Source organism: Schizophyllum commune (assembly GCF_000143185.2).
Source record: "Schizophyllum commune H4-8 unplaced genomic scaffold SCHCOscaffold_2, whole genome shotgun sequence".
Classification (NCBI taxonomy): Eukaryota; Fungi; Basidiomycota; class Agaricomycetes; order Agaricales; family Schizophyllaceae; genus Schizophyllum; species Schizophyllum commune.
Genome location: NW_026089539.1, coordinates 748681 through 772654, shown reverse-complemented (window position 1 = coordinate 772654; position 23974 = coordinate 748681). Strand labels below are relative to the sequence as shown.

General features: G+C 58.3%; 10 protein-coding genes across 10 annotated transcripts; 5 read left to right on the top strand and 5 right to left on the bottom strand.

The window, feature by feature from the left end:
• Window positions 1–361: 361 nt before the first annotated feature.
• On the top strand, window positions 362–3342 carry SCHCODRAFT_02527926 (uncharacterized protein). The gene is made up of 3 exons (XM_003037538.2): window positions 362–833; window positions 882–1115; window positions 1163–3342. The coding sequence occupies exons 1-3, from the start codon at window positions 579–581 to the stop codon at window positions 2987–2989; spliced, it is 2316 nt and encodes a 771-aa protein (XP_003037584.2). The 5' UTR covers window positions 362–578; the 3' UTR covers window positions 2990–3342.
• Window positions 3343–3481: 139 nt separating this feature from the next.
• SCHCODRAFT_02609732 (uncharacterized protein) lies at window positions 3482–4784 on the bottom strand. Its single transcript, XM_003038878.2, has 5 exons — window positions 4748–4784; window positions 4568–4696; window positions 4413–4509; window positions 3885–4212; window positions 3482–3689 (listed from the first exon to the last, which is right to left on the bottom strand). The coding sequence occupies exons 1-5, from the start codon at window positions 4748–4750 to the stop codon at window positions 3560–3562; spliced, it is 687 nt and encodes a 228-aa protein (XP_003038924.2). The 5' UTR covers window positions 4751–4784; the 3' UTR covers window positions 3482–3559.
• A 102-nt stretch (window positions 4785–4886) lies between these two features.
• On the top strand, window positions 4887–8475 carry SCHCODRAFT_02609729 (uncharacterized protein). The gene is made up of 4 exons (XM_003037539.2): window positions 4887–6634; window positions 6686–6769; window positions 6892–7362; window positions 7419–8475. Exons 1-4 carry the CDS (start codon window positions 5180–5182, stop codon window positions 8034–8036), a joined length of 2628 nt encoding a protein of 875 aa, XP_003037585.2. The 5' UTR covers window positions 4887–5179; the 3' UTR covers window positions 8037–8475.
• A 79-nt stretch (window positions 8476–8554) lies between these two features.
• On the top strand, window positions 8555–8864 carry SCHCODRAFT_02488577 (uncharacterized protein; the record flags this gene model as incomplete). Its single annotated transcript, XM_050342898.1, has 2 exons — window positions 8555–8632; window positions 8760–8864. Coding segments are annotated over 2 exons (183 nt in total), but the record flags the coding sequence as incomplete, so codon positions are not given.
• A 596-nt stretch (window positions 8865–9460) lies between these two features.
• Window positions 9461–12052, bottom strand: SCHCODRAFT_02488519 (uncharacterized protein; the record flags this gene model as incomplete). Its single annotated transcript, XM_003038879.1, has 6 exons — window positions 9461–10420; window positions 10469–10644; window positions 10697–11264; window positions 11316–11471; window positions 11523–11666; window positions 11690–12052. 6 exons carry the CDS (start codon window positions 12050–12052, stop codon window positions 9461–9463), a joined length of 2367 nt encoding a protein of 788 aa, XP_003038925.1.
• Window positions 12053–12423: 371 nt separating this feature from the next.
• On the bottom strand, window positions 12424–15245 carry SCHCODRAFT_02609725 (glycosyltransferase family 90 protein). Its single transcript, XM_050344391.1, has 5 exons — window positions 14285–15245; window positions 13861–14237; window positions 13034–13805; window positions 12775–12978; window positions 12424–12719 (listed from the first exon to the last, which is right to left on the bottom strand). The coding sequence occupies exons 1-5, from the start codon at window positions 14821–14823 to the stop codon at window positions 12644–12646; spliced, it is 1968 nt and encodes a 655-aa protein (XP_050202059.1). The 5' UTR covers window positions 14824–15245; the 3' UTR covers window positions 12424–12643.
• Window positions 15246–15371: 126 nt separating this feature from the next.
• Window positions 15372–15732, bottom strand: SCHCODRAFT_02609724 (uncharacterized protein). The gene is made up of 3 exons (XM_050344390.1): window positions 15600–15732; window positions 15455–15548; window positions 15372–15393 (listed from the first exon to the last, which is right to left on the bottom strand). The coding sequence occupies exons 1-2, from the start codon at window positions 15707–15709 to the stop codon at window positions 15458–15460; spliced, it is 201 nt and encodes a 66-aa protein (XP_050202058.1). The 5' UTR covers window positions 15710–15732; the 3' UTR covers window positions 15372–15393; window positions 15455–15457.
• Window positions 15733–16630: 898 nt separating this feature from the next.
• SCHCODRAFT_02609721 (uncharacterized protein) lies at window positions 16631–19163 on the top strand. Its single transcript, XM_003037540.2, has 9 exons — window positions 16631–17001; window positions 17062–17096; window positions 17152–17274; window positions 17326–17389; window positions 17434–17570; window positions 17628–17707; window positions 17759–17837; window positions 17906–18209; window positions 18259–19163. Exons 1-9 carry the CDS (start codon window positions 16867–16869, stop codon window positions 18781–18783), a joined length of 1482 nt encoding a protein of 493 aa, XP_003037586.1. The 5' UTR covers window positions 16631–16866; the 3' UTR covers window positions 18784–19163.
• Window positions 19164–19207: 44 nt separating this feature from the next.
• Window positions 19208–22999, bottom strand: SCHCODRAFT_02683897 (uncharacterized protein; the record flags this gene model as incomplete). The annotated part of the gene is made up of 8 exons (XM_003038881.2): window positions 19208–19568; window positions 20035–20261; window positions 20629–20823; window positions 20876–21048; window positions 21095–21698; window positions 21750–21905; window positions 21958–22507; window positions 22977–22999. The coding sequence occupies 8 exons, from the start codon at window positions 22997–22999 to the stop codon at window positions 19337–19339; spliced, it is 2160 nt and encodes a 719-aa protein (XP_003038927.1). The 3' UTR covers window positions 19208–19336.
• Window positions 23000–23153: 154 nt separating this feature from the next.
• On the top strand, window positions 23154–23570 carry SCHCODRAFT_02486595 (uncharacterized protein; the record flags this gene model as incomplete). The annotated part of the gene is made up of 1 exon (XM_003037541.2): window positions 23154–23570. The coding sequence occupies one exon, from the start codon at window positions 23154–23156 to the stop codon at window positions 23568–23570; it is 417 nt and encodes a 138-aa protein (XP_003037587.2).
• Window positions 23571–23974: the final 404 nt, after the last annotated feature.

The following is a 23974-nucleotide window of genomic DNA, read 5'->3' as shown; positions in this document are numbered from 1 at the left end:
TAGAAGACTTGAGACCTTCCATAGGGCAGGTATGTAGCGGGCTACAGACTGCGTAGTCTGCGAAAAATGGGCAGTGGTGGTTCTGGCGAAGTTCAGAAGACCCGCACGTGCATCGGAATCAAAACGAACTAATCATGTGACAAAACCGGAATATGCCGAAACTGCTCAATGCATTCATTAGACCCAAAGTATACCCCAAATATTCAGTGCTAAGCTTCTAAAAGTGATTGAAAAGGAGACGTTGCGCTGTAATGGTGAGCAGGACGAGGGTGGCGCCACGAAGTGTGGTCAGGCGCGGAGAATGCCGATGCCCACGTGCGCTGATGGTGCCAGCTGCGGCGCGACGACGGGCACTGGACTTGGACTGACAAGTGAGGATCGCGTTTCCGTTTCGCCGTCGACGTGGCCAACGTCTTCCAGCGCTTTCCTTCTTCTTCTCTTTCATTGTGTTTTCTTATTTCTCGGCCTGAGGCCGGTTGTCATCGTCAGGAGGCAAACGAAAAGCGGAAGACAGGCGGCGAGACAACGGACGAGTACGAGCCGCTCCGAATTCGAAACCACCACCATTCGCACACGAAATGGCCATGTCAGCCCCAGTACCACGTCCGACGCCGCCCAGTGGGCGCAGGAACACGCTCAGCTCCCCGACAAGCGCGTCCATAGCCCGGGGAGCGACGGCACGCGCCGCCGCCTCTCCGCGTGTCTCCTCGGCTCTCGGAAACGGTGCAGCCCGAAGGAATTCCCTCAGAGCACCCACACCACCAACGGCAGGACAGGATACCAAAGAATCACTTGCGACGGCGTTGAAGCAAGAAGTAGAGCAGAAGGAGCATGTGCGTTGCCAGCCTTCATTGCATCGTACGTCGACTAACATATCACAGCTCTTGGTTCAAGTACAGGACAAAGAGCAGACCATCTCCACCCTTGCTTCCGACAATGACAAACTCACGTCGTCCCTACACGCTGCCGAGACGCGGTTGAACGAGCTCTACGCTGACCAGGAGAGGTCCGAAAGGGAGCTCGCCCAGCGCATTGAGGTCGCAGAGAAGCTCCGCACGCAGGTGCGCGAGCTCGAAAAGGAGAAACGGGACCTCCAGCGGAGGTACAATGAGCAGGTATGGCGAGCTGCGACCTCCCTGCGCCGCGCACTGACCGCGATCAGACTGCGACGTTCGAGGCTGAACGGCAGGCGTTCTACGACAACGAGCAGCACCTCAAGTCCCGGATACAGACGCTTAGCCAGGCGAAGAAGGCGGATCGCGAGTCGGCGCCCACGGAGGAGCCCGAGACGGACGTCGATGAGGAGCCGGATACGGTCTCCAAGATATCTGTCCGCCCGCCGACGCCGAAGCAGGAGACCATCGAGGTCGAGGAGGAGCCCGCCGAGATGACTTCCCTTCGCCTGGAGCTCTCCACACTGTCCACATCCTACTCGTCCATGCAGAGCACCCTCGTCCTCCTACAGGGCCAACTCAACGACCTCAAGCGGGTCAACAACGAGCTGCAGGAGGAGAACGAGAGCTACATGATCCTGCTCCGCGAGCGTACACTCAACGGCCAGTTCAACGTCATGAACTCGATGGGTGTCGCTTCGTCGAGTGTTGACTCCGAAAGCGAGGAGGAAGAGTCCAACAGCGGCGGCGACCGTGGCAGCCTTCGCAGTGCCGGCCGCAGCACCCTGGAGAAGGTCGAGGAGGAAGACCACGTCCCCGAGACTCTCGACCAGCAGCTCGAGCGCAGCTTGGCCGCCAACCGCTCTGACTCCCCCGCATCCCGCGGCGGTCGCAAGAATCGTAGACGCGGTCAGTCCACTTCGCAGTCTCCTGCCCCTCGCGGCGAGACCCTCGCCGACCTGCCAATCACCGGCCCCGGCCTCGACCTTGCCGCCGAGCTCGGCCGCGCCGAGAACAAGGACTTCCTCGATGGCAGTACCAACCTCGACAATGACCAGTCCGTTGTTAACGCTAACAAGAAGCGCGGGAAGAAGGGCTCAGATACGCGCGCGCAGAACGCTGGCACCCTGGAGCCCAGCGGCTCGCTCAACGACATCGACTCCCTGCGGAACGAGGTCAAGGCGCTCAAGGATGCTAACAAGGCACTGTCTTTGTACGCCTCCAAGATCGTCGACCGCATCCTCGCGCAGGAGGGCTTCGAGCACGTTCTCGCCGTCGACTACGACAAGCAGCCGACGACGCCCAAGACGCCCGCGCCCACCACGTTCGAGAACTTCAAGATGCCCGCGAAGCCGCGCCCACAATCTGCCTTCGTCGGCCGGTCGTCCACTAACCCGACGCCCGACGCCAAGAGCTCCGGCAACAGTTTCCTCAGCCCGAAGCTCGATGGCCCGTCGAACCCTTCGCCCTCCGCGCGCGCGAGTCGGCGCTCGATGTCTTTCGACTGGCGCTCGCTCAACCCATTCGGCGGGGAAAAGAAGCCCGAAGCGCCAACGCTGCGCCCGTTGCAGCTCAAGTCTGGGCAGGCTGTGAACGCGCGTAAGCTGGATACGGAGGAGGATGAAGAAGACCGGAAGGAGCGCGAGCGGCTGCAGGCGACCATGAAGCTCATGGGCTATGAGCCTGCTCCCGCGCCGTCGCCCGTCATCACCTCCAACCCCGCGGGCGTGCAGCGCTCGCACTCGACGTCGTCTGCGACGCCCACTGCCTCAGCCGCGCGCCGCTGGTCACTCTTTGGGCCGAAGTCTCCCAATCCGAATGACACCCATTCCGCGTTGTCGTCGCCAGGGCTGGGCAATGGTGCAGATAACCCAGGGCTGACGCAGGAGGCGCTAGAGCATGTCGAGGCTCAGAACTCGCTGGCGGCGCTGGATGCGCGAGAGCGACAGCTGAGCGCGGAGCTCGCGAAGGGTGGCAGCAGCGGCTTCACCGAGATTCAGAGGCGTAGTCCAGGGAGCCGGCGCGGGAGGCGTAGCGCGGGGAGTGGGTCGACCGTGTGGTCCGCTGGCATGAGCGGCACGGGGGAGGATGAGTAGACATCCGTCTCGATGAGGACGCGCGTAGAGGCGAAGAAGTAGAAGAAGGAAGGTGGACCTGCGATACCACAGTCCGACCGACGACCGACGAACAAAGGAAATGGAACGGAACGGAAGGATTCACGGTTGCGTGCCAAAGCATTGCGACTTGCAAGCCATGGCATTGTAACGACTGACGATATATGATAACGACCATTTATGTTGATAGTATCGACTGCTCATGTCGGTATGTCGACGTTCATGTGGATATGTATACCCTCACGATACTTATGTCCCCCGGTACTGGGCTTTCGGTGTTCATGTTTTTACTTGTAGATGCTTCTCTAATGAGACGACCGATCTTTCTCGCTTTCATGACTTGAACATGTCTAGGACGGCGCTAAGTGGACTGCGAGGTATATTGAATGTGAAGGTTAGTGTTAACCCAGTCGAAGTTCGTGAAGACCTGGGGGGAAGTTATTTTGAAGACTGACTCGGAAGCAGCTGCACGGCGTTTAGATCTAATCCACAGATAGAGCACAGAGAATACGAGATAGAATACAAGAGCAGACAATATCGACGAGATGTTGCTCATGAACCCGCCGCCGGCGCCTGGTGCTTCTCGAGCGTATTCTCTGCATGCGTGCGGATCGTTTTAAACGGGTTCGCGGCGAAGCTGGGGTTCGAGAGGATAAGGGGGTGGCGCATTTTTTCCGCTTGTCTGGGAGGGAGAAGGGATTAGCGCTTGCGTGAGATGAGCAGGGACGAAGGGGAAGAGCATAAGATGGGATGGCGAGCACGAGGTGAGAGAGGAGGAGGAGAGCGGGGGAAAAGAACGAGGGCGCCGCGAGAGGGCGGAAAGACGAGACGGTCGCAGAGGTAAATGGGTAGAAGAAGTGAAGGAGGAGACACTCACAATGCCCTTTTCCTCTGCGCCTTACTCAGCGGCTCCTTGCGCCCCTCCCCGATGATCCCCGCCTTCGCCTTCCGCTTCTTCTTCGGCTCGTCTGATGTTGTGGTGTTCATCGCTGTCGAGTCTTGGTCCCCGTTCTTGCCACTTTTCGGTCGTGATTGTTGCTCGTCCGCGCCTGCTTCCCCTATTGTTTGCACCTCCGACTGCTCACCCTCCAGCGCGTCAACCACTGCCTGGATCTCGCCCATGCCACTGGCGAGCTGCTCGCGGGCTTTGCGCTTGAGGCGGCGCTCGTGGGATTTGGAGTAGGGCGAGTGGGAGGAGGAGAGGCCTATAAGAAGGATGTCGTGTTAGTCGATGTGGAGAGAGTCGAGGGGAGGATAGGGGCTGAGGGTTAGTTGGGTATGCGGGAGAAGGTAAGGGAGCAAGGGTGAAGAGCGAGGGTGATGGTGGGAGGAAAGATGTAGGGTAGGAAGTCAGTGGAGGATGCAAAGGGTAGAGAGGGATTGTAAGGTGTGAAATGGAACTGACGCTGCAGGAAAGCTTCCTTCTTCGCCTGCAGTTTCTCCTTCTTCTTAACGAGGTTTGTGGGTGCGGGCTCGTTCATAGATGCGAGGATCTCTTCGGCCTAGGTAGGTTTCTCAGTTGTGTAGCACATAGATTGATTGACTGTATCCCGTGCTCACCGATGCATCAGGTGTCGCGCCAATCTCGACATGTTCGACCGCGTTGTCCTGGACCGCGAAAGGACGCTGGGCAAGGGAGAATTTGGCAGAAGGGTCGTGCGCGGCGGTTCTTCTTCTCGAGGCTTTGGGCTGCAGTAGGTCAGCCATATACCTCGAGACATGTCGTCTGATTGCTCTCACCATGGTGATCTATGGATGTGACGATCCTCGCCGGAAGGAAAGGTCGAGGGGGAGAGTGTCCGGCACGTCGGGCCGATTCGATCGATCACGTCACTGCGCAAGCGGGAGCCCACAAGTTCCCACGAGGCGTGTTTTTGTTCTTGCCTTTGCCCATCATGCCATCCGGAACGCAGAAATCGCGTCGCTCGTTGCATTTTCCTGGTCTTCATGGGATACAGCGTCGACAGCGGCTCGACGATGCGCCATCGCGAAGGCTGGCGAAGCCGCGTCTCCGTGGCTGAGGATACGATGGAGGTGGCCTACCAGGCCCACCACGGGCACGAGGCGATGGTCTGAGCACCGGCACTGCTTGCCTGCCTGCCGGTGCATGACCGCATTCAATATAGCAAACTCTGGTATTTGGTTCGGTTCGCCACTCTGACTACCACCACCATGGTTTCTGTACCTGCAAACACTATTCGTTCGTCCGCCGCGGCTGCGCCGCCGCAGGACGCTACAAAGCACGAAAGCCACTTAGAAGGTGCGCCGCGCCACTCGCTTGACGCGACGCGCGACGCGACCGACGCGATCTGCCACTCGGCGGACGCGCCGCGGCTCCCAAGCCACCCGCCTCGCAAGATCGACGACGCGCCTCGCCCCTCGATCGACGCGACGCGCGAAGCCACCGTCCATGTCCCCTATCCGCCGCGTCCCCGGGGCCCGAGGCCTGTCGCCATCCGCCACCCAAGCCACTCCCCCGCCTCACCGCGCCCCGCGGCCACCAAGCCACCCACGATCACCAAGCCACTCACGGCCACCAAGCCACCCGCCACCTCCGCACGCCACCCACTCTCATCCACCTCTCAACCCGCCGACCCCGACCCCGTCATCACCGCCTTCCTCAGGCGCGCCCACTTCGACGACGTCTACTACGACGCCCAGTGGCACACGAACACGCCCCGCGCCGCCGCGCGGCCCCTCTTGCGCGTGCCGTCGCCGCTCGGGTTTCAGGGCACGAACGCAGAGCTCGAGTACTCGATCGCGGTGCTCGAGAAGAAAGACCTACTGCGGCGGCGGCCCAACTTCCGGAGCAAGACCCAGAAGACTCAGGCGTTGGTTGGCATACGGGGCCAGACGTGGTTCGAGGTAGAGAAGGGGGATGAGGAGGCGGTGAAGAGGTGCAAGTTGAAGGGAGGAGTCGAGCCGGAACCAAAGGCCAACCCCGGGAAGCTGCCGTCCAAGTACCAGCCGGAGCTAGCGAAGCAAAGCGCCGACCGTGCGAGGCAAAGCCCTCCCCCCGCGAAGCCGAGCACCGACCATACCAAGCATGCCTCCGACCTCTCAAAGCAAAGCCCCGCAAAGCCGAGCGGCACGCCCAAGGTCCTCGCAAAGCCGGGCCCTTTGCCGAAGACCCACACGCCGAAGCAAAGCCCGGTGGAGGACATCGGCGAGTACGAGGCGCTGCTGAAGGGGCGAGATATGACCGCCGCGGCGGGGATGGGAGGAAGGGCCGAGGACGGCGCTGTTCAGGAGCATGCATCGGCTGCAGCTCAGGAGCATGCACCGGCCGCAGCTCAGGAGCATGCACCGGCTGCAGCTCACGACAAGGTCACTCCGGCTGGTCGCGAGAATGTCGCGGTCGCCCAAGCGCCTGGCAGCGTCGCCGAAGAACGCGCCTCGACTGAGCTCTCCGCACCCGTGCGCGCCTTCGGGAGGGACAGGGCCAATGTGCCCGCGGTTGCTGGGCTCGACCTGCCCGCGGCTGGCACGGCGAACGACTCCGACGGTCAGCCGTCCAGCGCTGCCTCCGGCTCGCAGTCGTCGAGCAGTGGTACCGGATCGCAGTCGCCCGCCCACCCTCCCCAGTCGGTCGAAGACGCGTTTATGCAGGAGATGCGGGCTTGGAAGGTGCGCCAAACCTCGCCTTCACATACACAGCCTGATCTGACTTCGTTCAAGACCCAGCGCATGAGATACGTACTTGAGGATAGGCGCCGTCAGTTGATGTTGTCAAAGAGGCCGAACTTGGTGCAACCCTTTGAGGTGAGTGGGATGTTTTCTATCAGCATATACTGTGATATATGGGCATATATTGTGTGCTATCGGCACATAACTTGCACCGCGCGTTCGATGATGAATAGGACGTTAACATCTTTTTCCTCTAGCTCGGGCGGTACACTCACCCACAGCACATCATCATCGAGCCGCCCCTGCAGTCTACGGCGCCGCGGAAGAGGGAGGTGGGGCCGAGTCTGCGCATGGTGATTCTGTCGCTGTTGGTGAAGGAGAAACCGGTGGTCACCGACGACGAGGACGATCACATGGATGCGCACGATGAGGAGGACGGAGACGATTTCGACGAGGGAGTCGACACGGAGGAGGAAGACGACATGCAGTGGGCGAATGAGATGACTGACGAGGAAGCGGCGCAGGTGGACTGGGACGCTGTACTGGCGCAGAAGGAGCGGGAGGCGTGGGCGAAGAAGAGGAAGGCCTTCCTGGACGCCTACGACCCCAAGCCGCCCGCCAAAGTCGATTTGGCGGAGCGCGTGCGGCTATTGAAGCTGCTGGGCAACCCCCTGACAGAATTGGCCGTTAACCGGCATAATTATGCGATGAACAAGCGGTGTGCGATGGTGAGCCCATCCTAATTACCGCATTATCTACCGCCATGCTGACTCAACCTTCCCAGTACATCGACGACGCGAAGAGGGCGTACTACGCCAGAGGCACCCCTCGCAAGGCCACCGTGTACTCCTTCCTCGTGCACCGCAGCCCGTTCTACGTGTACCCGCCCACCCTCCGATGGCCCGCCGAGCATATTTTCGCCTGGTTCGCCGCGCGCCCCACGCACGACGACGTGGACATCATCAGGGCCTTCGCGGCGTACGTCGTCGGCAGGGGCAAGCGCGTCCAAGCCGAGGTCTGGCTCGACGTCTTCCGGCACGTCCGCAAGTGCTACGGCGGCGGCGGCCCGAAGGACGGCTTTGCCGGGCCGGACTTCCTCGACGAGTTCCGCTGGGAGCTGGAGGGCGAGGACGGGCCGGATGGAGAGACCTTTGAGGACCTGCTCGTGGCGGCGTTCGAGGGACGCGGGGCCGGGTACGGGCTGATGTGTGGGGATATCGAGAAGTATACGTTTGCGAATGAGCAGAAGGACACTGTCGTGGGGGAGGACGATCTGGACGACGATGACGACAACGACAATGACGACGACGACGACGACTGGGACGAAGACGGGGACGTCAAGATGTACCCGTTCGACGCCAGGATCAAGACTCCGGGTGCGCGGCGCGAAGTGGTCCATTAGGATCTCGGGGAAGGTGCTTTTGTAGACGTTTCTCCAGGATTTCTGTATAGGTTTGTTTTCCCAGGATCACTGTATCATCATCATCGCTTTCGAAGCTACTGATACGTAGCACTACCCAATTATCTACACGCCATCTAGTACCTACTTACTCACCTGGACTCTTGTCCAGTAATATTGTATCCACCCTCAAGTTCTGTATTCGTATGAGCGGCCATGCTATCTGCGTTTGACCGCTTCACTTGCGAGACCGACTCTGATAAAGCTCTCTGACAAACTGAAGACCATCCTCCATTGTTCTGCAGTCCAGCATGAAGAAAATTCCAAAAATTGCGCGTCCGATACCACTCGCTTGGGGTGGCATCGTCGCTCCCATAGGGAGTCGGCCCTATGGCGGAGCAGACGCGTCCAGGATGAGACCACCACTCAGTTGTTCCAACAGCCGCCCAGTGGTCAGTCGGTCTCCCGTACTGATCACTGGGTAATGGCCGCCGGATCCGGGATGCCAACGCCCACGGTGCAGGTGCCAGGAGGACAGTGCCACTAGCGTGGAGCCCACCTATAGCATCGCCGTGCAGGCGGCGTCAACGCGGTGGCCAGTCGAGAAGAGCCGCCTCCGAAAGTGATCGTCTCCAAAGGCGGCCATCAAGACCGGCATCCACCTTGGTCTCGTGAAGCATCCTTCGCCTTCACAAACGACCACTCTCGAAGGCAACCCTCCCGAAGGCAACCGCGCGAGCTGAGCATCTCCCCTCTCCCCTCACGCCGCGCGGGCCTGTCCCGCGCGGCGCCACAGACCGGTCCCCGCCCACCAACCTCTCGGAGCGCTGAATCAAGGACTGCGGGGGCCGCGCAGGAGCCAGATTGTGTGCCGCGCGGACTCAGCTGTGTGCCGACGCAGAGCCTGGGTTATGCAGCAACCCAGGAGGCTGGGCTGTGGCAACCCAGGAAGCTGGGCTGTGGCAACCCGAGGGCCTAAGCTTGACCACTCAGACGCCCGAGCTACGCGCACCCCAGGAGCCTAAGCTACACGCAACCCAAACCCTGTGTGGCAACCCAGAGCCCACGTGGCAATTCAACCCAGAAGCTGCACGACCACTCGCATCCGATCCTCGGGAGGCGTGCTGGCAGAGCGCACAGGCGCCGGTCTGTAAGGGAGCGAGTGGGGAGTGGTGGTCAAGAGCAAGGGCCAGTGATGGCACCGGCCAATTTTATGTGCTCGGTAGTCGGCACGTGGCTCGGGCCGGTGGAGGGTCCGCTAGCTATTGTTCCCTTTTTGGACGTCCGCTGTGGCCGTCATCGGACCCGCTTGGTATCGCGCTTCGTATACGAATTGCGAGGGATCATACATAGTCATCGCAAACTGAAATTATTCTACTGTGTTAAGACGCAGTACATACAATTACAACGTAAGAACCTCATGATCCTCATACCTGGGGACCTCTCGACGCCAGCCTCGCAGAACGCCTAGTCACTTTGGCGGCGCGAGGGATCTCCGGGTTCAAAGACTGGGGGCTGCGCTTCCTCTTCCCACCCCCCTCTGCCTCCCCGTTCCTCTTCCGCTTCCGTGTCGACTGCGTAAAATTAAGCTTCTCTGCAGTAGCCTTGTCCTCTTGCGCTGCATCCTTTCCCTTTTTCAGCGCCGCTTCCGCGGTAGGTGCATCGTCAACAATAAAAGGACCATCTGCGGTGACTGCAGGCGCATTCTCAGCGTCGATAGGACCATCCTCCGCAACTTCCGGCATCGGCGCCTCTTCCTCACCTTCGATCTTGCCCGTCGCAAAGTCGATGTCCGATATGTTGACCAGCGAGTCCGAGTTCTTGACGAAGTACTCGCTGATCTCGCGAAAGACATCCCGCGCTTCATCCCAGAGACCCGCATGTTCCTCAAAGACAGCCAGCGAAAGGCGGCGCGCGACCCGTCTTGGATCGCGCGCCATGCGCTGTTCTATCTCCTCCTCCGACATCCTCTCCGCCTCAACGGCGAGGTAAGTTCTCCTCAAACGCTCGAGCACACTACTCAGCTTCAGCATCACCGTTTCCGGCCCGTACAGCTGTTCCATATGCTCCCGGAACGGCAGGAATGTAGAGCCAGCGATTAAAACGAAGAGCTCCCGCTCTCTAGTACCTGCGGTGAATATGCTTTCCCTGTAGGATGCGATCTCGTCTAGGTAGCCGCGCATGGTCTCCCAGGGTGTGTTCTTGAGAACGCGGAGGCTGCAGTGGTGGTATACGAAGTGAACGGCGAGCCAGAGGGCGGACTCGAGGTCGTGCAGGGGGTTGGGGACGAAGTATTGGAAGACCACCAGGTGCTTCCATTCGTTTGGGTCGCCGAGGAAGATGTGGCGGCGCATGTGGACTTCGATAGCCATGAACGCTCGGGTGCCCTAGAGTGCGACTGAGCAAGCAAGCGCGTGCGATATAAGCGAACATACTACTGAGAAATCTTCCTTCGCTACTTTGTCGCAGGCGATAGCCAATTCGAGGTCAGCGAGTTTGGTGATGTAGCGTTCTGAGAGCTCGGTGGCTCGTGCATCGATACAGTGCAGCATGACATTGCCCAAGCTTATGTCACGGTGCAGGTAGCCCGCACGGCGCAGCTTGTCTAAAACTGGACCGACATTGTCAGCTGGCATGTAAAGATTGAGCCATGGAATACTCACTGTATATGAGCTGGGATAACCCGAAGAAAAACGTGGCTGGGTCTTGCACTTGATGCAGAGTCTCACAGTGCTCCTTGCAAACGGTTCGGAAGCGCCTGCGGTAATTGAGGTGCGGCAGTGCTTTCGTCTGATGTGTATCGTGATTCTTGTGCATCACAGCGCCGTCCGCGAGTATTGTCATGAAGTGCCGCCGCACTGCGGCGAACTCATCTTCCGGCAAGGCCTTCTCCAGCGCGCCGAAGATCGCGTCCTGACTCTTCGCCTCCTCGGACGAGTACTCGTCGTCGAAGCGCCAGTAGTCTTGGACGACGTGAAAAGGTCCGTTCTCGACGCCGCATTCGACGACCTTGTAGACACGCATCGCTCGACCGTACAGCCTGGCCTTCGAGTCTTCATGCTCGACCGATACTGACCGATACTCGTGGTGCGTCCCATCGCGGAGGACGACGTCGAACTGGTAGTGAACCATGCCATCCACGACGATACGATGGATAGTAGGATCGAATCCAAGCTGGAAGGGGGAGGCGAAGGACGTGAACAAAATGAGCTGAATGAACTCCTCCGGATTCTGTTGAACAATCAGTGATGAACGGGGCGTAGCGATGCGTAACCTCCTCACCTTGTCAATGTCAAAGCGCTCCGTAACGACCGAATGTGCCCGCGTGTGGCACCAGATCCTCGCAGTTCGACCCTCGAAGGTCACCGAGATATGGCCCATACGCCGAAGGTCGTTGAAGAACATATGCTCCGCAGACTTGAGAATCAAGTATTCGCTCTGAAGGTGGAACATCAGCGACGCGGTGCATCTTGCAAATGCGCTACGTACGTGATCGTTCTCCGAGTAGTGATCCCAGCACCGGAGCTCCCAAGTGACGCCCACATCTCCCGTGTATATCGCCGCAGATTTCCTTGGTACCGTAGCAATGTAGTTGCTCGCCGTTCCCGGCACAGCTTCGCGCGAGTAGGAGGGCTTGGCGAGGTAGTTCAGTTCACCGCGTCGACGCAGAACTTCGTGCCAGGGCCCTCCTCCGTGGTCTGACATTCCGGAAGGAAGAGGAAGTTGGTGGTCCTCTTGGCCAAGAAGAACCGGATAGGACAAACTTCCGCCGCCACAGACAGAACGTCACTCAAGAGGTCCTTCATGGTTCTGAAGTCGGTGCCGCCTTGTGGATGAGGCCTAAGCGACTTCCACTGACCGGTGCGACGGTCAAAGCTATTGCATTTACAAAGCAAATGCATCATGCGTGCCATGGTCTTCGGTGCGAGACGCTTGTATCCTTTCTGTTCGATAAAGGCCTGGTAGAACTCGGGCACATTGCATTTGTGCTTGTCGCCTGGACGCGGAATTATGTGCATGATTCGCCCAGTGCTTGTCAGGTCTGTCCGGGTGGCGAGAAATCAGCAGTGTCGCCCGAGTTTCGGATTTTTACGCAAAGCCGTGCGCTATGGTTGACTCGGATTCGGAAGCAACGGACTGCGACGTGCGGAGTGTGATGAGTCAAGGCTGAACACGGCTGGTATCGTATGGAAGAAGTTCGATGGGCACGAACGCGCGGTGGAGTGTGTTCGCTAGTCTAGGATGATGGAAGGTCAAGAGAAAGTGCAAGCTCAGGGTTCCCACCGCGAGGATCACGGAACATACCGATATCACATGACTGCCATGCATCACGGTCACTTGATCCAGCGTTCAACTTTGCGATAAAACACTGAACTGGTCCGGCGGGCCCATCGAGCTGTCAGCAATGACAGACCATCAACATGATAGTGACGGGAAACATGGTAGATAAATTATGCTACATACACTGATCGCTCTAGTATCATAAGAGCATGAAGCCTGCTCTACATAATAGTCTACTCTCGTCAATCCATTAGATCTACACTATAGCCCATTAGTCGTACTGTAAGCGTGTCCTCATTATATTGTCACTGCTTCGATGTAAGAAGCCTCTACTCAGTCCCCGGCCCATGGTACGACATCGCCTCCCGGTCGACGCTCATCAAGCGTGCGTATTCGAGCAGCGAGCTGGAAGAACGCGTAAGCACAAACAGCTCAGGAGAGGCCGGAGCTATGCAATCACCGAATGAAGTACGCCTGCAGGTCCTCTATCCTCCAGTACTCCTTGCTCCACTTCCGCCCTTGGACGGCAATCTTGCGCGCTAGGTTGTCATGCGCACCGACGCCGTTCTCGTCTCCACGGAAGAAGACAAGCGCATCGTACAGGTCGCTGTAGTCCATCTGGACCGGCACGTAATGTAGCCACGGCTGTATGCGGTCGGTGTACCTGCAAACCCGTCAGCCTCACCATCACAGTCATTGTGCCAATCAACCCAACTCACCACTCCGGATACACCGTCGCCTTAAAGATCACCGAATTCGCCAGCATCAACCGCTTGAACCGCCCACTCCACGCATTCCCATCCACATCCATCACATACTTGTAGTTCGCCGACTCCGCGAGCGTCTGGAAGCTCCTGAACTCGAACCTCTCCTCGATCGCGTCGCAGATCTGCTGCGTCGTGCACTGGTGCGCGCGCCCCGCGAACGCGACGTCCATCAGCTTCGGGTTCAGCGCGCCCGACCAGTGAGGCTTGGGCTGCCCCACGCGCTCGCCGGGCGCGCGCGACTCGAGCACGGACAGGACGGACGAGTTGTCGTTCGTGAGCCCGACCATCCGCAGCCGATGGTTCTTCTCCCAGTGAAAAACCGGGTCGTGCAGCATCCCCGTCGTCGACCCGCGCCACAGCAGCCGATTATCGGTCTTCTCCTCCCACTCCGGCTCGCCCGGGATATCCTCGATCCAGTCGTAGGGCGCGGGCATGCGGATGTCGTGGTGGATCGCGGTCGCGGCGTAGGCGAACTGGGCGACCATGACGGGCTGCGGGTTGGGGCCCGCTTCGTGGGAGACGAACTGGCCGTGGTGGTGGAAGAGGTAGGTGTGCTGGCAGGGGGACATGCTCTTGTAGTGGTCGTGGATGAAGGACTTGCCCGTGCGGGGTGGGGGGTCGTGGTTGAGGTCGATCGGGTAGTGGCGGCCGGGAGAGGAGGGGTGGCAGGCGGTGGGCCAGCCGACGCCGTTCTTGACGGGTGGGAGTTCGTGGCGACGGAGGTCTATAAGGTCTTGTCAGTATCGAAGAGGTGGTACAGCGGACTTTTGAATCCGTACATGTCTTATGCCGCGCAGCCTCGCGCAACACTCGTCGATGGTCGTAATCCGTATGTCGTTGCGGTGCGTCATGGGGCGAGACCATGATGGAAAAGTCTTGCGGGAGGTAATCCTCGACCGCTTGAAGCATGTCAAGTACAGGGACGACGGACGCGATAAGGTGCTCGTTCCCCGGCATAAATTCTTTGCGCACGACATCGATATGTCCCATGCGATTTCTGCCTAGCGCAAACCAGTCGTCGGGGTATTCGTCTTGCGCTTGCTCTTGCATTGCGATAAGATCTGGAGGGTATACGCCCCACATGTGCTCGTAGTCCCAGTAAATCTGGTCATACTCGTCGGGGAGCTTGATGTTGTGTTTCTGCACGAAGTCCCACCTGTTCACGATCAGCAAGCGCACTTCAGCCAGACGAACTGGACGTACCAAATATCAAATCCCTTCGGTGGATTTCTCTTATACCGTCGCCTGTACTCCCTCACCGCCTGTTCCAGCGTGCGGCTGGCGCGGGCCTGCTTCTTCTTCCACTGCTTCTCCGCCTTCTCCATCAACTCATAGATTGGGTGCGCGCCCATCGGGTTGACCTCCAGCAGCCCATTCTGCTGGTACTTATGCTTCCCCGTCGCAGGTAGCCCGCCGTTCTCCGCCTTCAGCTTGTCGTACCGCCCTCGTATCCTCCGCCGCGGGGCCGGCGACTGCTGCTGCCCCCGCGCGTACGACGTGATCCTGCGCACGGTCGACGCCGCGGTCTCACGAAGGCGATGACTATGCGTGATGGGCGCGTCGCCATGGTCGATATGTGAGCCCAGTGAGAAGGTGAGGAGCGCGTAGATACTCGCGATAACGAGGACCACGCGCAGCACGCGCCGCGTCTTGGGCGCGCCCAGGATGCGCAGGAAACGCTGCGAGCGCCTGATCATCACGGGCGGGACGATAAGGCGGATGGTGGGGCGGGGGAGGGGCATCTCGCGCTGCTATCGCGCGCCTTTTGTACTTCCGCGTCCTCGCCCTTTTTTGCGGAAATTTCGTGCGCGCGGGTGGTATTGGCTGGCTGAGCGCCCAGGACGAGGCGTGCATTCCATTCCGGATGCCCGAGGCACCGCGATCGCACAGAGAAAACGTGGAACATTCAAGGTTGGACAGCACCGGCTCCTAAACGGAAGCGATTTAGACAGACGCTACACCCCAGCATGGAAGTCTTGGAGCCGTCTTCTCTTCGATACAGCCGGCGCTAGGAGAGACATTGGGCACTCCATGACGACAAGCGGCTGTGGGACTGGGGATGGAGACTTTGGAGAGGGAAGGAGGCTGAAGTTGATGTTGAGTGCGCCATCGGAAGTGCGGAGATGGTGGCGCGCCGATCGCTGTCGATCAGGGCCATAAAATAGTTAGGTGGGGGACCCACGATAGCTCACGCAGGGGCTTACAGCGCGCCTTCGGCGCTGGCCGCGCCTCGGCCCGATGGCCCGCGCCATACGCCACCGCGGCTTGAAAGGCAGCTCAGGACGTCGAGCGCTGTCCTTCGGTCACAAAATGTACTTGCCATTGTCTACCTATAGTGCATACGAGAATGACGTCGCTCACCGCTGCCAACAGCGCTCAAGAAGGAGAGCTCTGCTCATCGTTGACGCTCAGAGAGAGGCCCGACGCTGGACGGTAACGCGACGTTCGAATTTTCTCACGAAAATCGGTATGCGTGTGCATAGCGGGGTACGGAGTGCTCTTGCAAAGTTTCACACAGATCCGCGAAGAGAGGCGCGCGCTGCGCGCGCCAGAGCTCGCGGAGCTCTTTTCGAGTAATACCCGGAAAAAGATTTGTACTTGTTTACACGGCAACTCTAGGGCAGCCATCACGAACTCACGATTGCTCACGCAGGGGCCCCGCCGAGGTACGAGGCAGGGGAAGCGTGAGCAATAATTTATTACTTCACACGATCACGGGCAAGGGCGAAGTTGAACATTCGAATCGGTTTCTGTGTTGTTGTTGGTGGTCGAGACTGTCATCAGAAGCATTGAAAGACGTGCATCTCATTGTGCAAGAGAGTCGGACATAGCCGCAGACAATGAGTCAGTTGTCCTAATGAGCAGTATACTCGTACAGAGGGGGAAAGAGTACGCGCGTTGATGGTCGATAGGTATTGTAAAAGTTACACAGCCCATCCAACGCTTCTCCCGCAGTGTGGTACCACACTACCAGCTCTATAGGGCACTTACACCCCATTCCTATTACGCTTTGCCCAACTCCACCTGGTGAAGAAACGTCGGTCGGGATTTGGGAAATTCACTTCAATACTGGCAAGACAGGCAAGGCAGGCGGTCAAGATGCGCCTGAATTGGCCGCAATGCCTGACGACGGGAAGGGTCTGAAGAAGGTGAGAGACTTCAAGACGGCACAGCAGCGCGAGAGGCCGAAGGAGGGTGTCCAGAACGGTGTCGGTAATCAAGCGCAAACGTACGAGCGTTCTTGCAGCGAAGCTAATCTGGAATGCGGATATACTCAGTGACTCTGGACGCGCATCTCGACACGAGTCACACACTTCGGACTCGGCAAAGGCAACTAGTCAATACATAAGACGATCTTCAAGTCCTCGGACGGAGAGAGTGTGTATGAGACTCTCTTTCTGCCATATGCATTCGTCCCTTTCAATCATTTTACACCCTCTGCTGTTTTCTATGTTACAAAGCTCGTCAAGGGACTGATATTCCTTCCTGAGGGGGTGTTGTGAGATATGGTGATGGAACTCGAAAGTCGAACATCAAGTTCGACCGTGGGATGATTGCGGGGCTCCCCGCTCGGCCCGCGATAAGATAACGGGGAGAGGCCGCTATCGGGGCTCGCTGAGTTGCGTTCCGCTTGCGTGCTCGTTTCCAAACCGGCATCAGGCGCCCATGCAGCCTCCGAGCTTCATCTAACGCACTTTGCTCCCGTCCCCCACCTCCAGCAGCGTACCCCTCGTCGCCGGGCGCATCCCTTTGGCCCTCCCTATAACTACCAGCGGCGCATCGCGATGGACGGTCTGCGGTCGCGATCAGCATCGCCCCCTCCCCCGGCGGCATACCTCAAGAAGCGGGACTACATAATCGGCATACTGCTCCTGCTCGTCGTCGTCTTCCTCTGGACAAGCAGCAACTTTGTCACGCAGGTGCTTGAGATTGTGTGCTGCCGGGCTGTGGCGCTGTGAGGCTCAATGATTGGTGCATAGGGCCTGTTCGAGGATGGGTTCGAGAAGCCATTTATGTGCGTTGGCGTGCGTTTTCTGAGTGCCGAGAATGTGCTGACGGTTGGGGCGCAGGGTGACCTACCTGAATACGGCCTCGTTCGCGCTGTACCTCCTCCCTTCACTCGTGCGAAGAGTGCTGGCAGGCAAGCCGATCCACTGGCGGTGGAAGGATGTGGTCAAGGAGGATCTCGAGAGGTGCGTGTCCTGCGCTCACTTTCCTCCTCCCGCGTCCTTACACTATCTCAGAACAAGAGACGCCGACGCCTACCAGCCCCTTGCAGCGGACGACACCCGGGTCCTCGACGACGATGTATGTTCCGCCCCCTCCCACCTATCCACGCTCATCATCTCAAGCTCGCTAAACCCACGCAGGGGCGTCCGCACCCTCATTTTACGCACCCAGAACCCCATGTGGTCCTAGACGAGGACATTCTGCCGCCATTGACCACGCAGGAGACGGCCAAGCTGGCGTCCGTGTTCTGCTTCTTCTGGTGAGGGCTTTCAGCTGAGTCGGAAGGAACTTGCATCGGCTGACTGTGTTGGCTCAGGTTCGTGGCGAATTGGGCGGTGAATGCGTCGTTGGACTATACCAGTGTGGCTAGCACGACGATCCTGTCGAGTATGAGCGGTGCGTGGCCGAGTAAGCGCACGAGGCCGGATGGGACTGAAACGGGAATAGGTTTCTTTACCCTCGGTATAGGACGCATATTCCAGGTCGAGATCTTGACGTACGCCAAACTTGGCGCCGTATTCACCAGGTAAGGGACGCTTTGGCACTCACTCTCCACGCTCAACCCGCTCATCATTTACCAACATATTTTCGTAGCTTCTCTGGCGTCGTCCTCGTCTCGCTTTCCGACCAACGCTCCGGCGCTGCCGAGCACGCCCCGCGGCCCATGCTCGGTGACACGCTCGCCCTGCTGTCCGCGCTTTTCTACGCGCTCTACGTCACGCTGCTCAAGGTTCGCATCGGCGCCGAGTCGCGGATCGACATGCAGCTCTTCTTTGGGTTCGTGGGGCTGTTTAATATCGTCACGCTGTGGCCGGTTGCGGTCATCCTGCACTTCACGGGCGCGGAGCCGTTCGAGTTTCCGCATACGGGGTCGGCGGTGGGGGCGATCCTGGCCAACGTGAGTTGTCTGTTGACACCCCTTTCCTTCTATTCACCTATGCTTTCAGATGGCGATCACCCTTTCCTCCGACTACATCTACGTCCTCGCGATGCTCAAGACCACGCCGCTCGTCGTCACCGTCGGCCTCAGCCTCACCATCCCCCTCGCGGTCGTCGGGGACCTCATCCTCGGGCGCGCAGTGCGCATACAGGTCATGCTCGGGGCGGTCCTCGTCCTCGCGAGCTTCGTCGCCATGGGCGTCGACGACGCGCGGGTGCAGGAGAAGGAGCACACGGTGTGGTACGTCGGGGAAGAAGAGGGGCTAATAGGTGGTGGTGGCGAGGGCAGGATAGACGGCAGTGTGAGCCGGAGAAGTATGGGGAGGAGAAGTGTGGGTGGGAGGAGTGGGAGCCGGGCGAGCGCAAATATGACGCGGGCGAGGCAGAGCTTGACGAGGGGACGGGACAGCCTGACGAGGGGACGGGAAAGCTTGGCTGGGCGGGAGAGTTTGACGAGAACGAGGGAGAGCCTGACGCGGGGGAATCTGGCGCGAGAGAGGAGAAGCGAGCAGGTGGAGTTGGGAGGGACATAGCAGGGTCTCAATGCAGGAGGGGATGAGCAGGAGGAAGGTAAGGTGTGGATTATTTATTGTCATTGTGGCAGCCTCAACGTGCGGAGCCCATCTATTCCTGTACTCACTACTAGAATGCGCCATTCAACTTTGAATGCTCTCTCGCTGTTGCGTCTGTTCGGATCTTCTGCTTTCGAAGGTCGGGGAGGTGCAAGTAGTACCCATCCAGATAGCGCGCGTGAAGACAGAAGCTATGCCACTGTGTGCACCCGCGCCCACTGCCATACACAGCGTAGTGATTTAGCTTCTTCCTTACACTGCTGTTGTATTTCTCAGCTGAAGTATGACCAGACACATATGATGCATTGTGCATATCCTACTCTACAACTTTTCGGCAGAAGACACGACTCAGTCCGACGCGTCAGTAGTAAGCATGAGCTCTACCAGCGCAATACCGTTTGATGGAGGCACGCTTTCTGCTGACCGATTCAGATAATGTCGCCTGCTTTTCGCTCGCCCTGCGTCTGGCGAGGGACTTGCTCTCGAGGAGCATACATAAGCTTGAACGAAGTTATCATGGTGACATCCTCGGCGTCTTCCGACGTTGGATCTTCTTGGACGCCCTTAACGGTCTTGTCATGAGTACGTCGTCGATGGCGAAGCGCGGGACGAAAGGGCTAAGATCCCAGGCGTCGACGAAGTGCTGGGCTCTTTCTAGGAAGATCGAGTCGTAGATGACCGCGCTTGCCTTAAGACGAGCGAGCAAGCCAAGGAAAGGCTTCGGAGAAGTCGAATTTCTGCTGTTTCTGTGTGATTTCCATCGCTTGCTCAAGAGCATTTTATGTGTCACGAAGGTAATCGATAGCATTGGGGAGTTTTCGTCGTTAGAGTTGGCAAAGGTTTTCACGAAGTTGATGATCATCCTTGCTCCTCTTGAAGGGGCTCGACGCTGCGTGCTATCGTGAGGAAGGGAAGTGCGATCAACTGCAAGCAAGCGTATGAGAATGCCGTTCCGTTTGGTGTCGTCAATAACCAGTACGAGATGAGTGTTCCCTTCGACGAGAGCGAAAAGAAATGGTCCGGCAGACCGCTGATTAACCTCGGATCCTCAACGATAATCTCGCAGACCGTCTTGTCGGTTCAGCCATTGACTTCGCGTCGCGTTTGGTGCGGGCCCCATCTGCATTTCGTTGTTTCCTGGTGCCAGTGGTAGGTGACGTCGTGCCAACCTTGACATGTGTGGTGGCGTCTTTGCAAGCGATAGGAACACACGTCCGTTGGTCTGCTTCGCCATCGTCCGCCCTCTTGCGCTTCGTTCTTGCGTTCTTCGCCGCTAGCGACTGCCCATGCGCAGCACCGACGTTATTTTCAGACAGCCCTTCGTCAGGCATAGGCGCATTCTGGGTGGTGCCTGCGATCGCGACCTGCGCCTGGTCGATCCTGCCGGTGTTGAAGTCGATATCTGCGATTCTGACGAGCGACGGCGGTCCCTCTTGTCCCTGGAAGTGCTCGCTAATACATCCGGATATCTCGCGCAGCTCGTCGTAGACCCCCGCGTGCTCGTTGAAGATGGACAAGGGTAGTCGAGGGGCATCCGGGGAGTTATATAAGAAAAACTTGTCTTGATCTTCTTCCGATAACAACGTCGAGTTCTCGACGGCGTCGTGAGCCTTCCGCAGGCACGCAACCGCGTCAACAAGCCTGAGCATGACGGATTCATCCCCGTACAGGTGGCTGAGTTGTTTGCGAAATAGGTCGATGCCGTAGTGACGAAGGATCAGCGCACGGCGTTGGGGGCTGCCGCAGGTGCAGGGGGCGCAAACCGCACGCTCAGCTCTCGGCTTTCAGCAAGAGGTCGCGCATGACTTTCCAGTCGGTATTTTCGAGGACCCGACGACTGCAACGACGGAGAGTGAAGTAGATGGCGCCCCATAGAGTGGATTCGACGTCATGTAGAGGGTTGTGGGCGAAGTAGTTGTGCGTCAGCAACTCCTCTTCGCGACAGTTGGCGAATATATGCTCTTGGGCTTGTACCTCGACGGCCATAAACACGGATGTGCCCTATCCTCGAGATGAGTATGTGACAAGAGGCATTGAGCGGGAAAGAACATACCACGCCCCGGTCATCCGCGATCTTATCATAAGCCCTAGCGTATTCGAGGTCAGCGAGCTTAGTGATGTACCGCTCCGATAGAATCGTAGACGATGTGTCCATGCATTGTAGCATGATATTACCCAAGCTAACGTCGCGATGTACGTAGCCTGCACGGCGCATCTTGTCCAGAACTGCAAAGACGTTAGGATAAGCGATCGAGGAATGCGAGCGACGCACCCTGAATAACCTGGTACAGGGCAAAAAAGAATGTAGCAGGGTCATCTACCCGCCAGAGGGTTTCGCAGTACTCCCCGTGGAGGGTACGACAGTGCTTGCGACCCGAGGCGATGCGTGCGAGCCGCGATCCTGACACCATAGATCCCGAAACAGGAGGGCCAGATGCTTCCCGGGGTCGATCCGCACAAGCCACGACGCCATCGGCGAGTAAAGTCATGAAGTGCCGCCGGATATCGATGAGCTCGTCCTCTGTCATAGTCTTTTCCATCGCGCAGAAGATGGCGTCCTGAATCTTGCCCTCCACGGACACCTCAGCGTCATTGGAACGCCAATAGTCTTGTAGGACGCGACAGGGACCGCTCAGATTGCCGCAGTCGACGACCTTGAAGACGCGCATCGCTTGACAGTGCAGATTGCTTGCTGCGTCCTCGTACTCGATCTCCACGCTCTGGTATTGGTGGCATGTTCCATCGCGATGGACGACGTCGAACTGGTAATGGAGTTCGTTCCCAACGACGACGCGATGAACAGCCGGGTCAAAGCCAAGTTGCGCGGGGGAGGCGAAGGATGAGAAGAGAATGATCTGGATAAGCTCGTCCGACTGCTACAAAGTCATGAGCAAGGCTGGTGGCGAAGTCAGAACGGCTTTCCTCACCTTATGCATATCGAACCGCTCGGTAAAGATGGTCCTGGAACGCGTGTGGTACCAGAGTCTCACACTAGATCCTTCGATGGTCACCGCGAATTGACAGGTATGGCGAATGTCATTGTAGAGGATATGCTGGGCCGCATACAAGGTCTGGTCTTCGTTCTGCAAGGCATCGTCAAATCCTTCTCGGTCCTCAACCGATAGCTCAACGTACACGTTGGATGTGAGAAGAGTCCGCAAATGGCGTGAGCCCCCACGTCATACCGACATCCGCCGTATAGACGATGCGCGACTGTCCCTGTGCAGTGGCAACGTGGTTGTGCGCGGTTCCAGGCGTAGCTTCGCGCGTATACGACGGCTGGGCAAGATAGCTCACAGCGTCGGCATAATACGTTGCGCCCGGAATATCTGCGGCCGTCTCAAGGCCGGAAGAGCAGGTATACGTAGTAGTCTTCTTGTCGGCGGAGAAGCGACGAGGGCATACTTCTGCCGCTGCGCCCAAGACGTGATCGTGAAGGGCCTTCATGCGACCGTCGTTCGACGCCACACCTTTGCCATGCAGATCAGTCCACTCTCCGGTAGAGCGATCAATAGAGCCGCGTCGACGGAGAACAGAGAGAATGCGGGCCAGAGTCCTGGCTGGGACGCGCTTGTAGTTGGTTGATTCCACGTAGATCTCGTAGAACTCGGGCACGGAGCACTGGAGCGAGTAGGGTTGCGCCGTCAGGCTTTCCATGTTGGTGAGCTGAGTGAGTTGGTGTATACTGAAGAAGGTGTAGCTGGGGTTTCAGGTGCTAAAGCAGCGATGTAGCTGGCTTTGATGATGGTGGTCAAGTTCAAGTCGCGAACGCGTCCGCCACCGGCATTACGGAGCGTCGATCCGATGCAATCAAGCACAAGCAAATGACATAAGCACACACGTGATTGCAACGTGGTTCAGACCTGCATCTCTGGGCGCTGAATGATTCAGAATGTGACGAGCAACCCTGCGATGTTGTATCTAAGCCTTGTCTTACCCACAGAGCTTCTGCTGTAGACCGTGAGCCCCATCTCCGAAATCTACCCCGACCTGCCGTTATCCCGCATCTCTTGTGGGCGCCTACCGTGCTGGTCACCTTCGAACTGCCTGATTAGGCACCCGATATAGGCGCCCACCTCTTCGGTCTCGAGCGGCTCTACCGACGAGCACTGCCCTTTCACCTGCTGCCTTCACCCACCTTCGCACCCTCTTACCTTACTTCCAGCGCCTGGGTCATCTGGTAGGGTGTGTGCTCCTGACTCAATGGCTATTGTGTTTGAAACCGCGATCATCGCGCAATCATCGCGCGTCTAGAAGCGATCCAAGGTCATCATGCGTGGACCTTCCCCCGCTCAGAAGCCCTTGCATTCTTCTCTCAACAGCTTTGGACAATGGAGTGTACAGCCTCAGTCCGTACTTCCTCGCGCGCCGCGAACGAGGTTGCTTGCTTTTTCTCAGCGATAGGGCCTTTTAGTGGGCGAGGAACCTGCGTACTTTTCTACCGCTCGCTCTCCCCACTTTCTCCTGGTCACTCGAAACGGCCTTTGGGACCAACCGGTAGCCAAACACACCTTCGTGCGCCATCAACCTACAGCCACGCCCCATCACCTATCCCAGTTCCTCTTTCACCACTTGGCATCTTACAACATCAGCTCGACGACGCCTCCCCCAATGTCCACATTCTCCCAACTCCTGCCTCTCATCGCAGCCTTCTACGGCTTCCTCTGGCTCTACGTGCGCCAGAAACGGAAGGAAGAGTGGGCGGAGATTCGCGCAAACATGCGGAGGAATGGGCTCGAGATGGATGAGTTTGGGAGGTTGGTGGACAGGGACGGCATGCCGCTGTTGGATAGCGAGGGAAGGGTGGTGGATGTCTGTGGCTGCGGTATGCCGGTGGCGCGCCCGAAGAGGAGGGCGTTTACGCCGGAAGGAGAGAGGGAGGGGTCGAAGGAGATGTGAATGGGAATGGAGAGTAAGGTGTGTAAGGGCTTGGAAGATGGAAAGGGGGGTTAGGTGAAGATGCTGATGCTGAACAGCAGGAACCGGCCGAACTGGAGATCGCGCCACAAGCGACAGACCAAGAGATGCCGAGACCATGAACGACGTCGCTTGAGAGGACAACATAGGTAATCTTGCTGCAGGTCGGCAAGCTTATGCGAGGATGGCGAAGGAGTCAAGCAAGTGATGGAGCTGGGTCGATAAATACACCATG

Coding starts and splice junctions, on each gene's coding strand:
- SCHCODRAFT_02527926 (XM_003037538.2), top strand. CDS start 579: ATGGCCATGTCAGCCCCAGTACCACGTCCGACGCCGCCCAGTGGGCGC. Junction 834..881: donor AAGTAGAGCAGAAGGAGCAT/GTGCGTTGCCAG, acceptor AACATATCACAG/CTCTTGGTTCAAGTACAGGA. Junction 1,116..1,162: donor AGCGGAGGTACAATGAGCAG/GTATGGCGAGCT, acceptor GACCGCGATCAG/ACTGCGACGTTCGAGGCTGA.
- SCHCODRAFT_02609732 (XM_003038878.2), bottom strand. Junction 4,510..4,567: donor GCGCGACACCTGATGCATCG/GTGAGCACGGGA, acceptor AAACCTACCTAG/GCCGAAGAGATCCTCGCATC. Junction 4,213..4,412: donor GAAGGAAGCTTTCCTGCAGC/GTCAGTTCCATT, acceptor TCCTTCTTATAG/GCCTCTCCTCCTCCCACTCG.
- SCHCODRAFT_02609729 (XM_003037539.2), top strand. CDS start 5,180: ATGGTTTCTGTACCTGCAAACACTATTCGTTCGTCCGCCGCGGCTGCG. Junction 6,770..6,891: donor ACTTGGTGCAACCCTTTGAG/GTGAGTGGGATG, acceptor TTTTTCCTCTAG/CTCGGGCGGTACACTCACCC. Junction 7,363..7,418: donor TGAACAAGCGGTGTGCGATG/GTGAGCCCATCC, acceptor CAACCTTCCCAG/TACATCGACGACGCGAAGAG.
- SCHCODRAFT_02609725 (XM_050344391.1), bottom strand. CDS start 14,823: ATGCCCCTCCCCCGCCCCACCATCCGCCTTATCGTCCCGCCCGTGATG. Junction 13,806..13,860: donor GGCTGCGCGGCATAAGACAT/GTACGGATTCAA, acceptor AAGACCTTATAG/ACCTCCGTCGCCACGAACTC. Junction 12,720..12,774: donor CTGCAGGCGTACTTCATTCG/GTGATTGCATAG, acceptor GCGTTCTTCCAG/CTCGCTGCTCGAATACGCAC.
- SCHCODRAFT_02609724 (XM_050344390.1), bottom strand. CDS start 15,709: ATGGCTGCCCTAGAGTTGCCGTGTAAACAAGTACAAATCTTTTTCCGG. Junction 15,549..15,599: donor GCGCGCCTCTCTTCGCGGAT/CTGTGTGAAACT, acceptor GCACACGCATAC/CGATTTTCGTGAGAAAATTC.
- SCHCODRAFT_02609721 (XM_003037540.2), top strand. CDS start 16,867: ATGGACGGTCTGCGGTCGCGATCAGCATCGCCCCCTCCCCCGGCGGCA. Junction 17,275..17,325: donor GTCAAGGAGGATCTCGAGAG/GTGCGTGTCCTG, acceptor ACACTATCTCAG/AACAAGAGACGCCGACGCCT. Junction 17,708..17,758: donor GATCCTGTCGAGTATGAGCG/GTGCGTGGCCGA, acceptor AAACGGGAATAG/GTTTCTTTACCCTCGGTATA.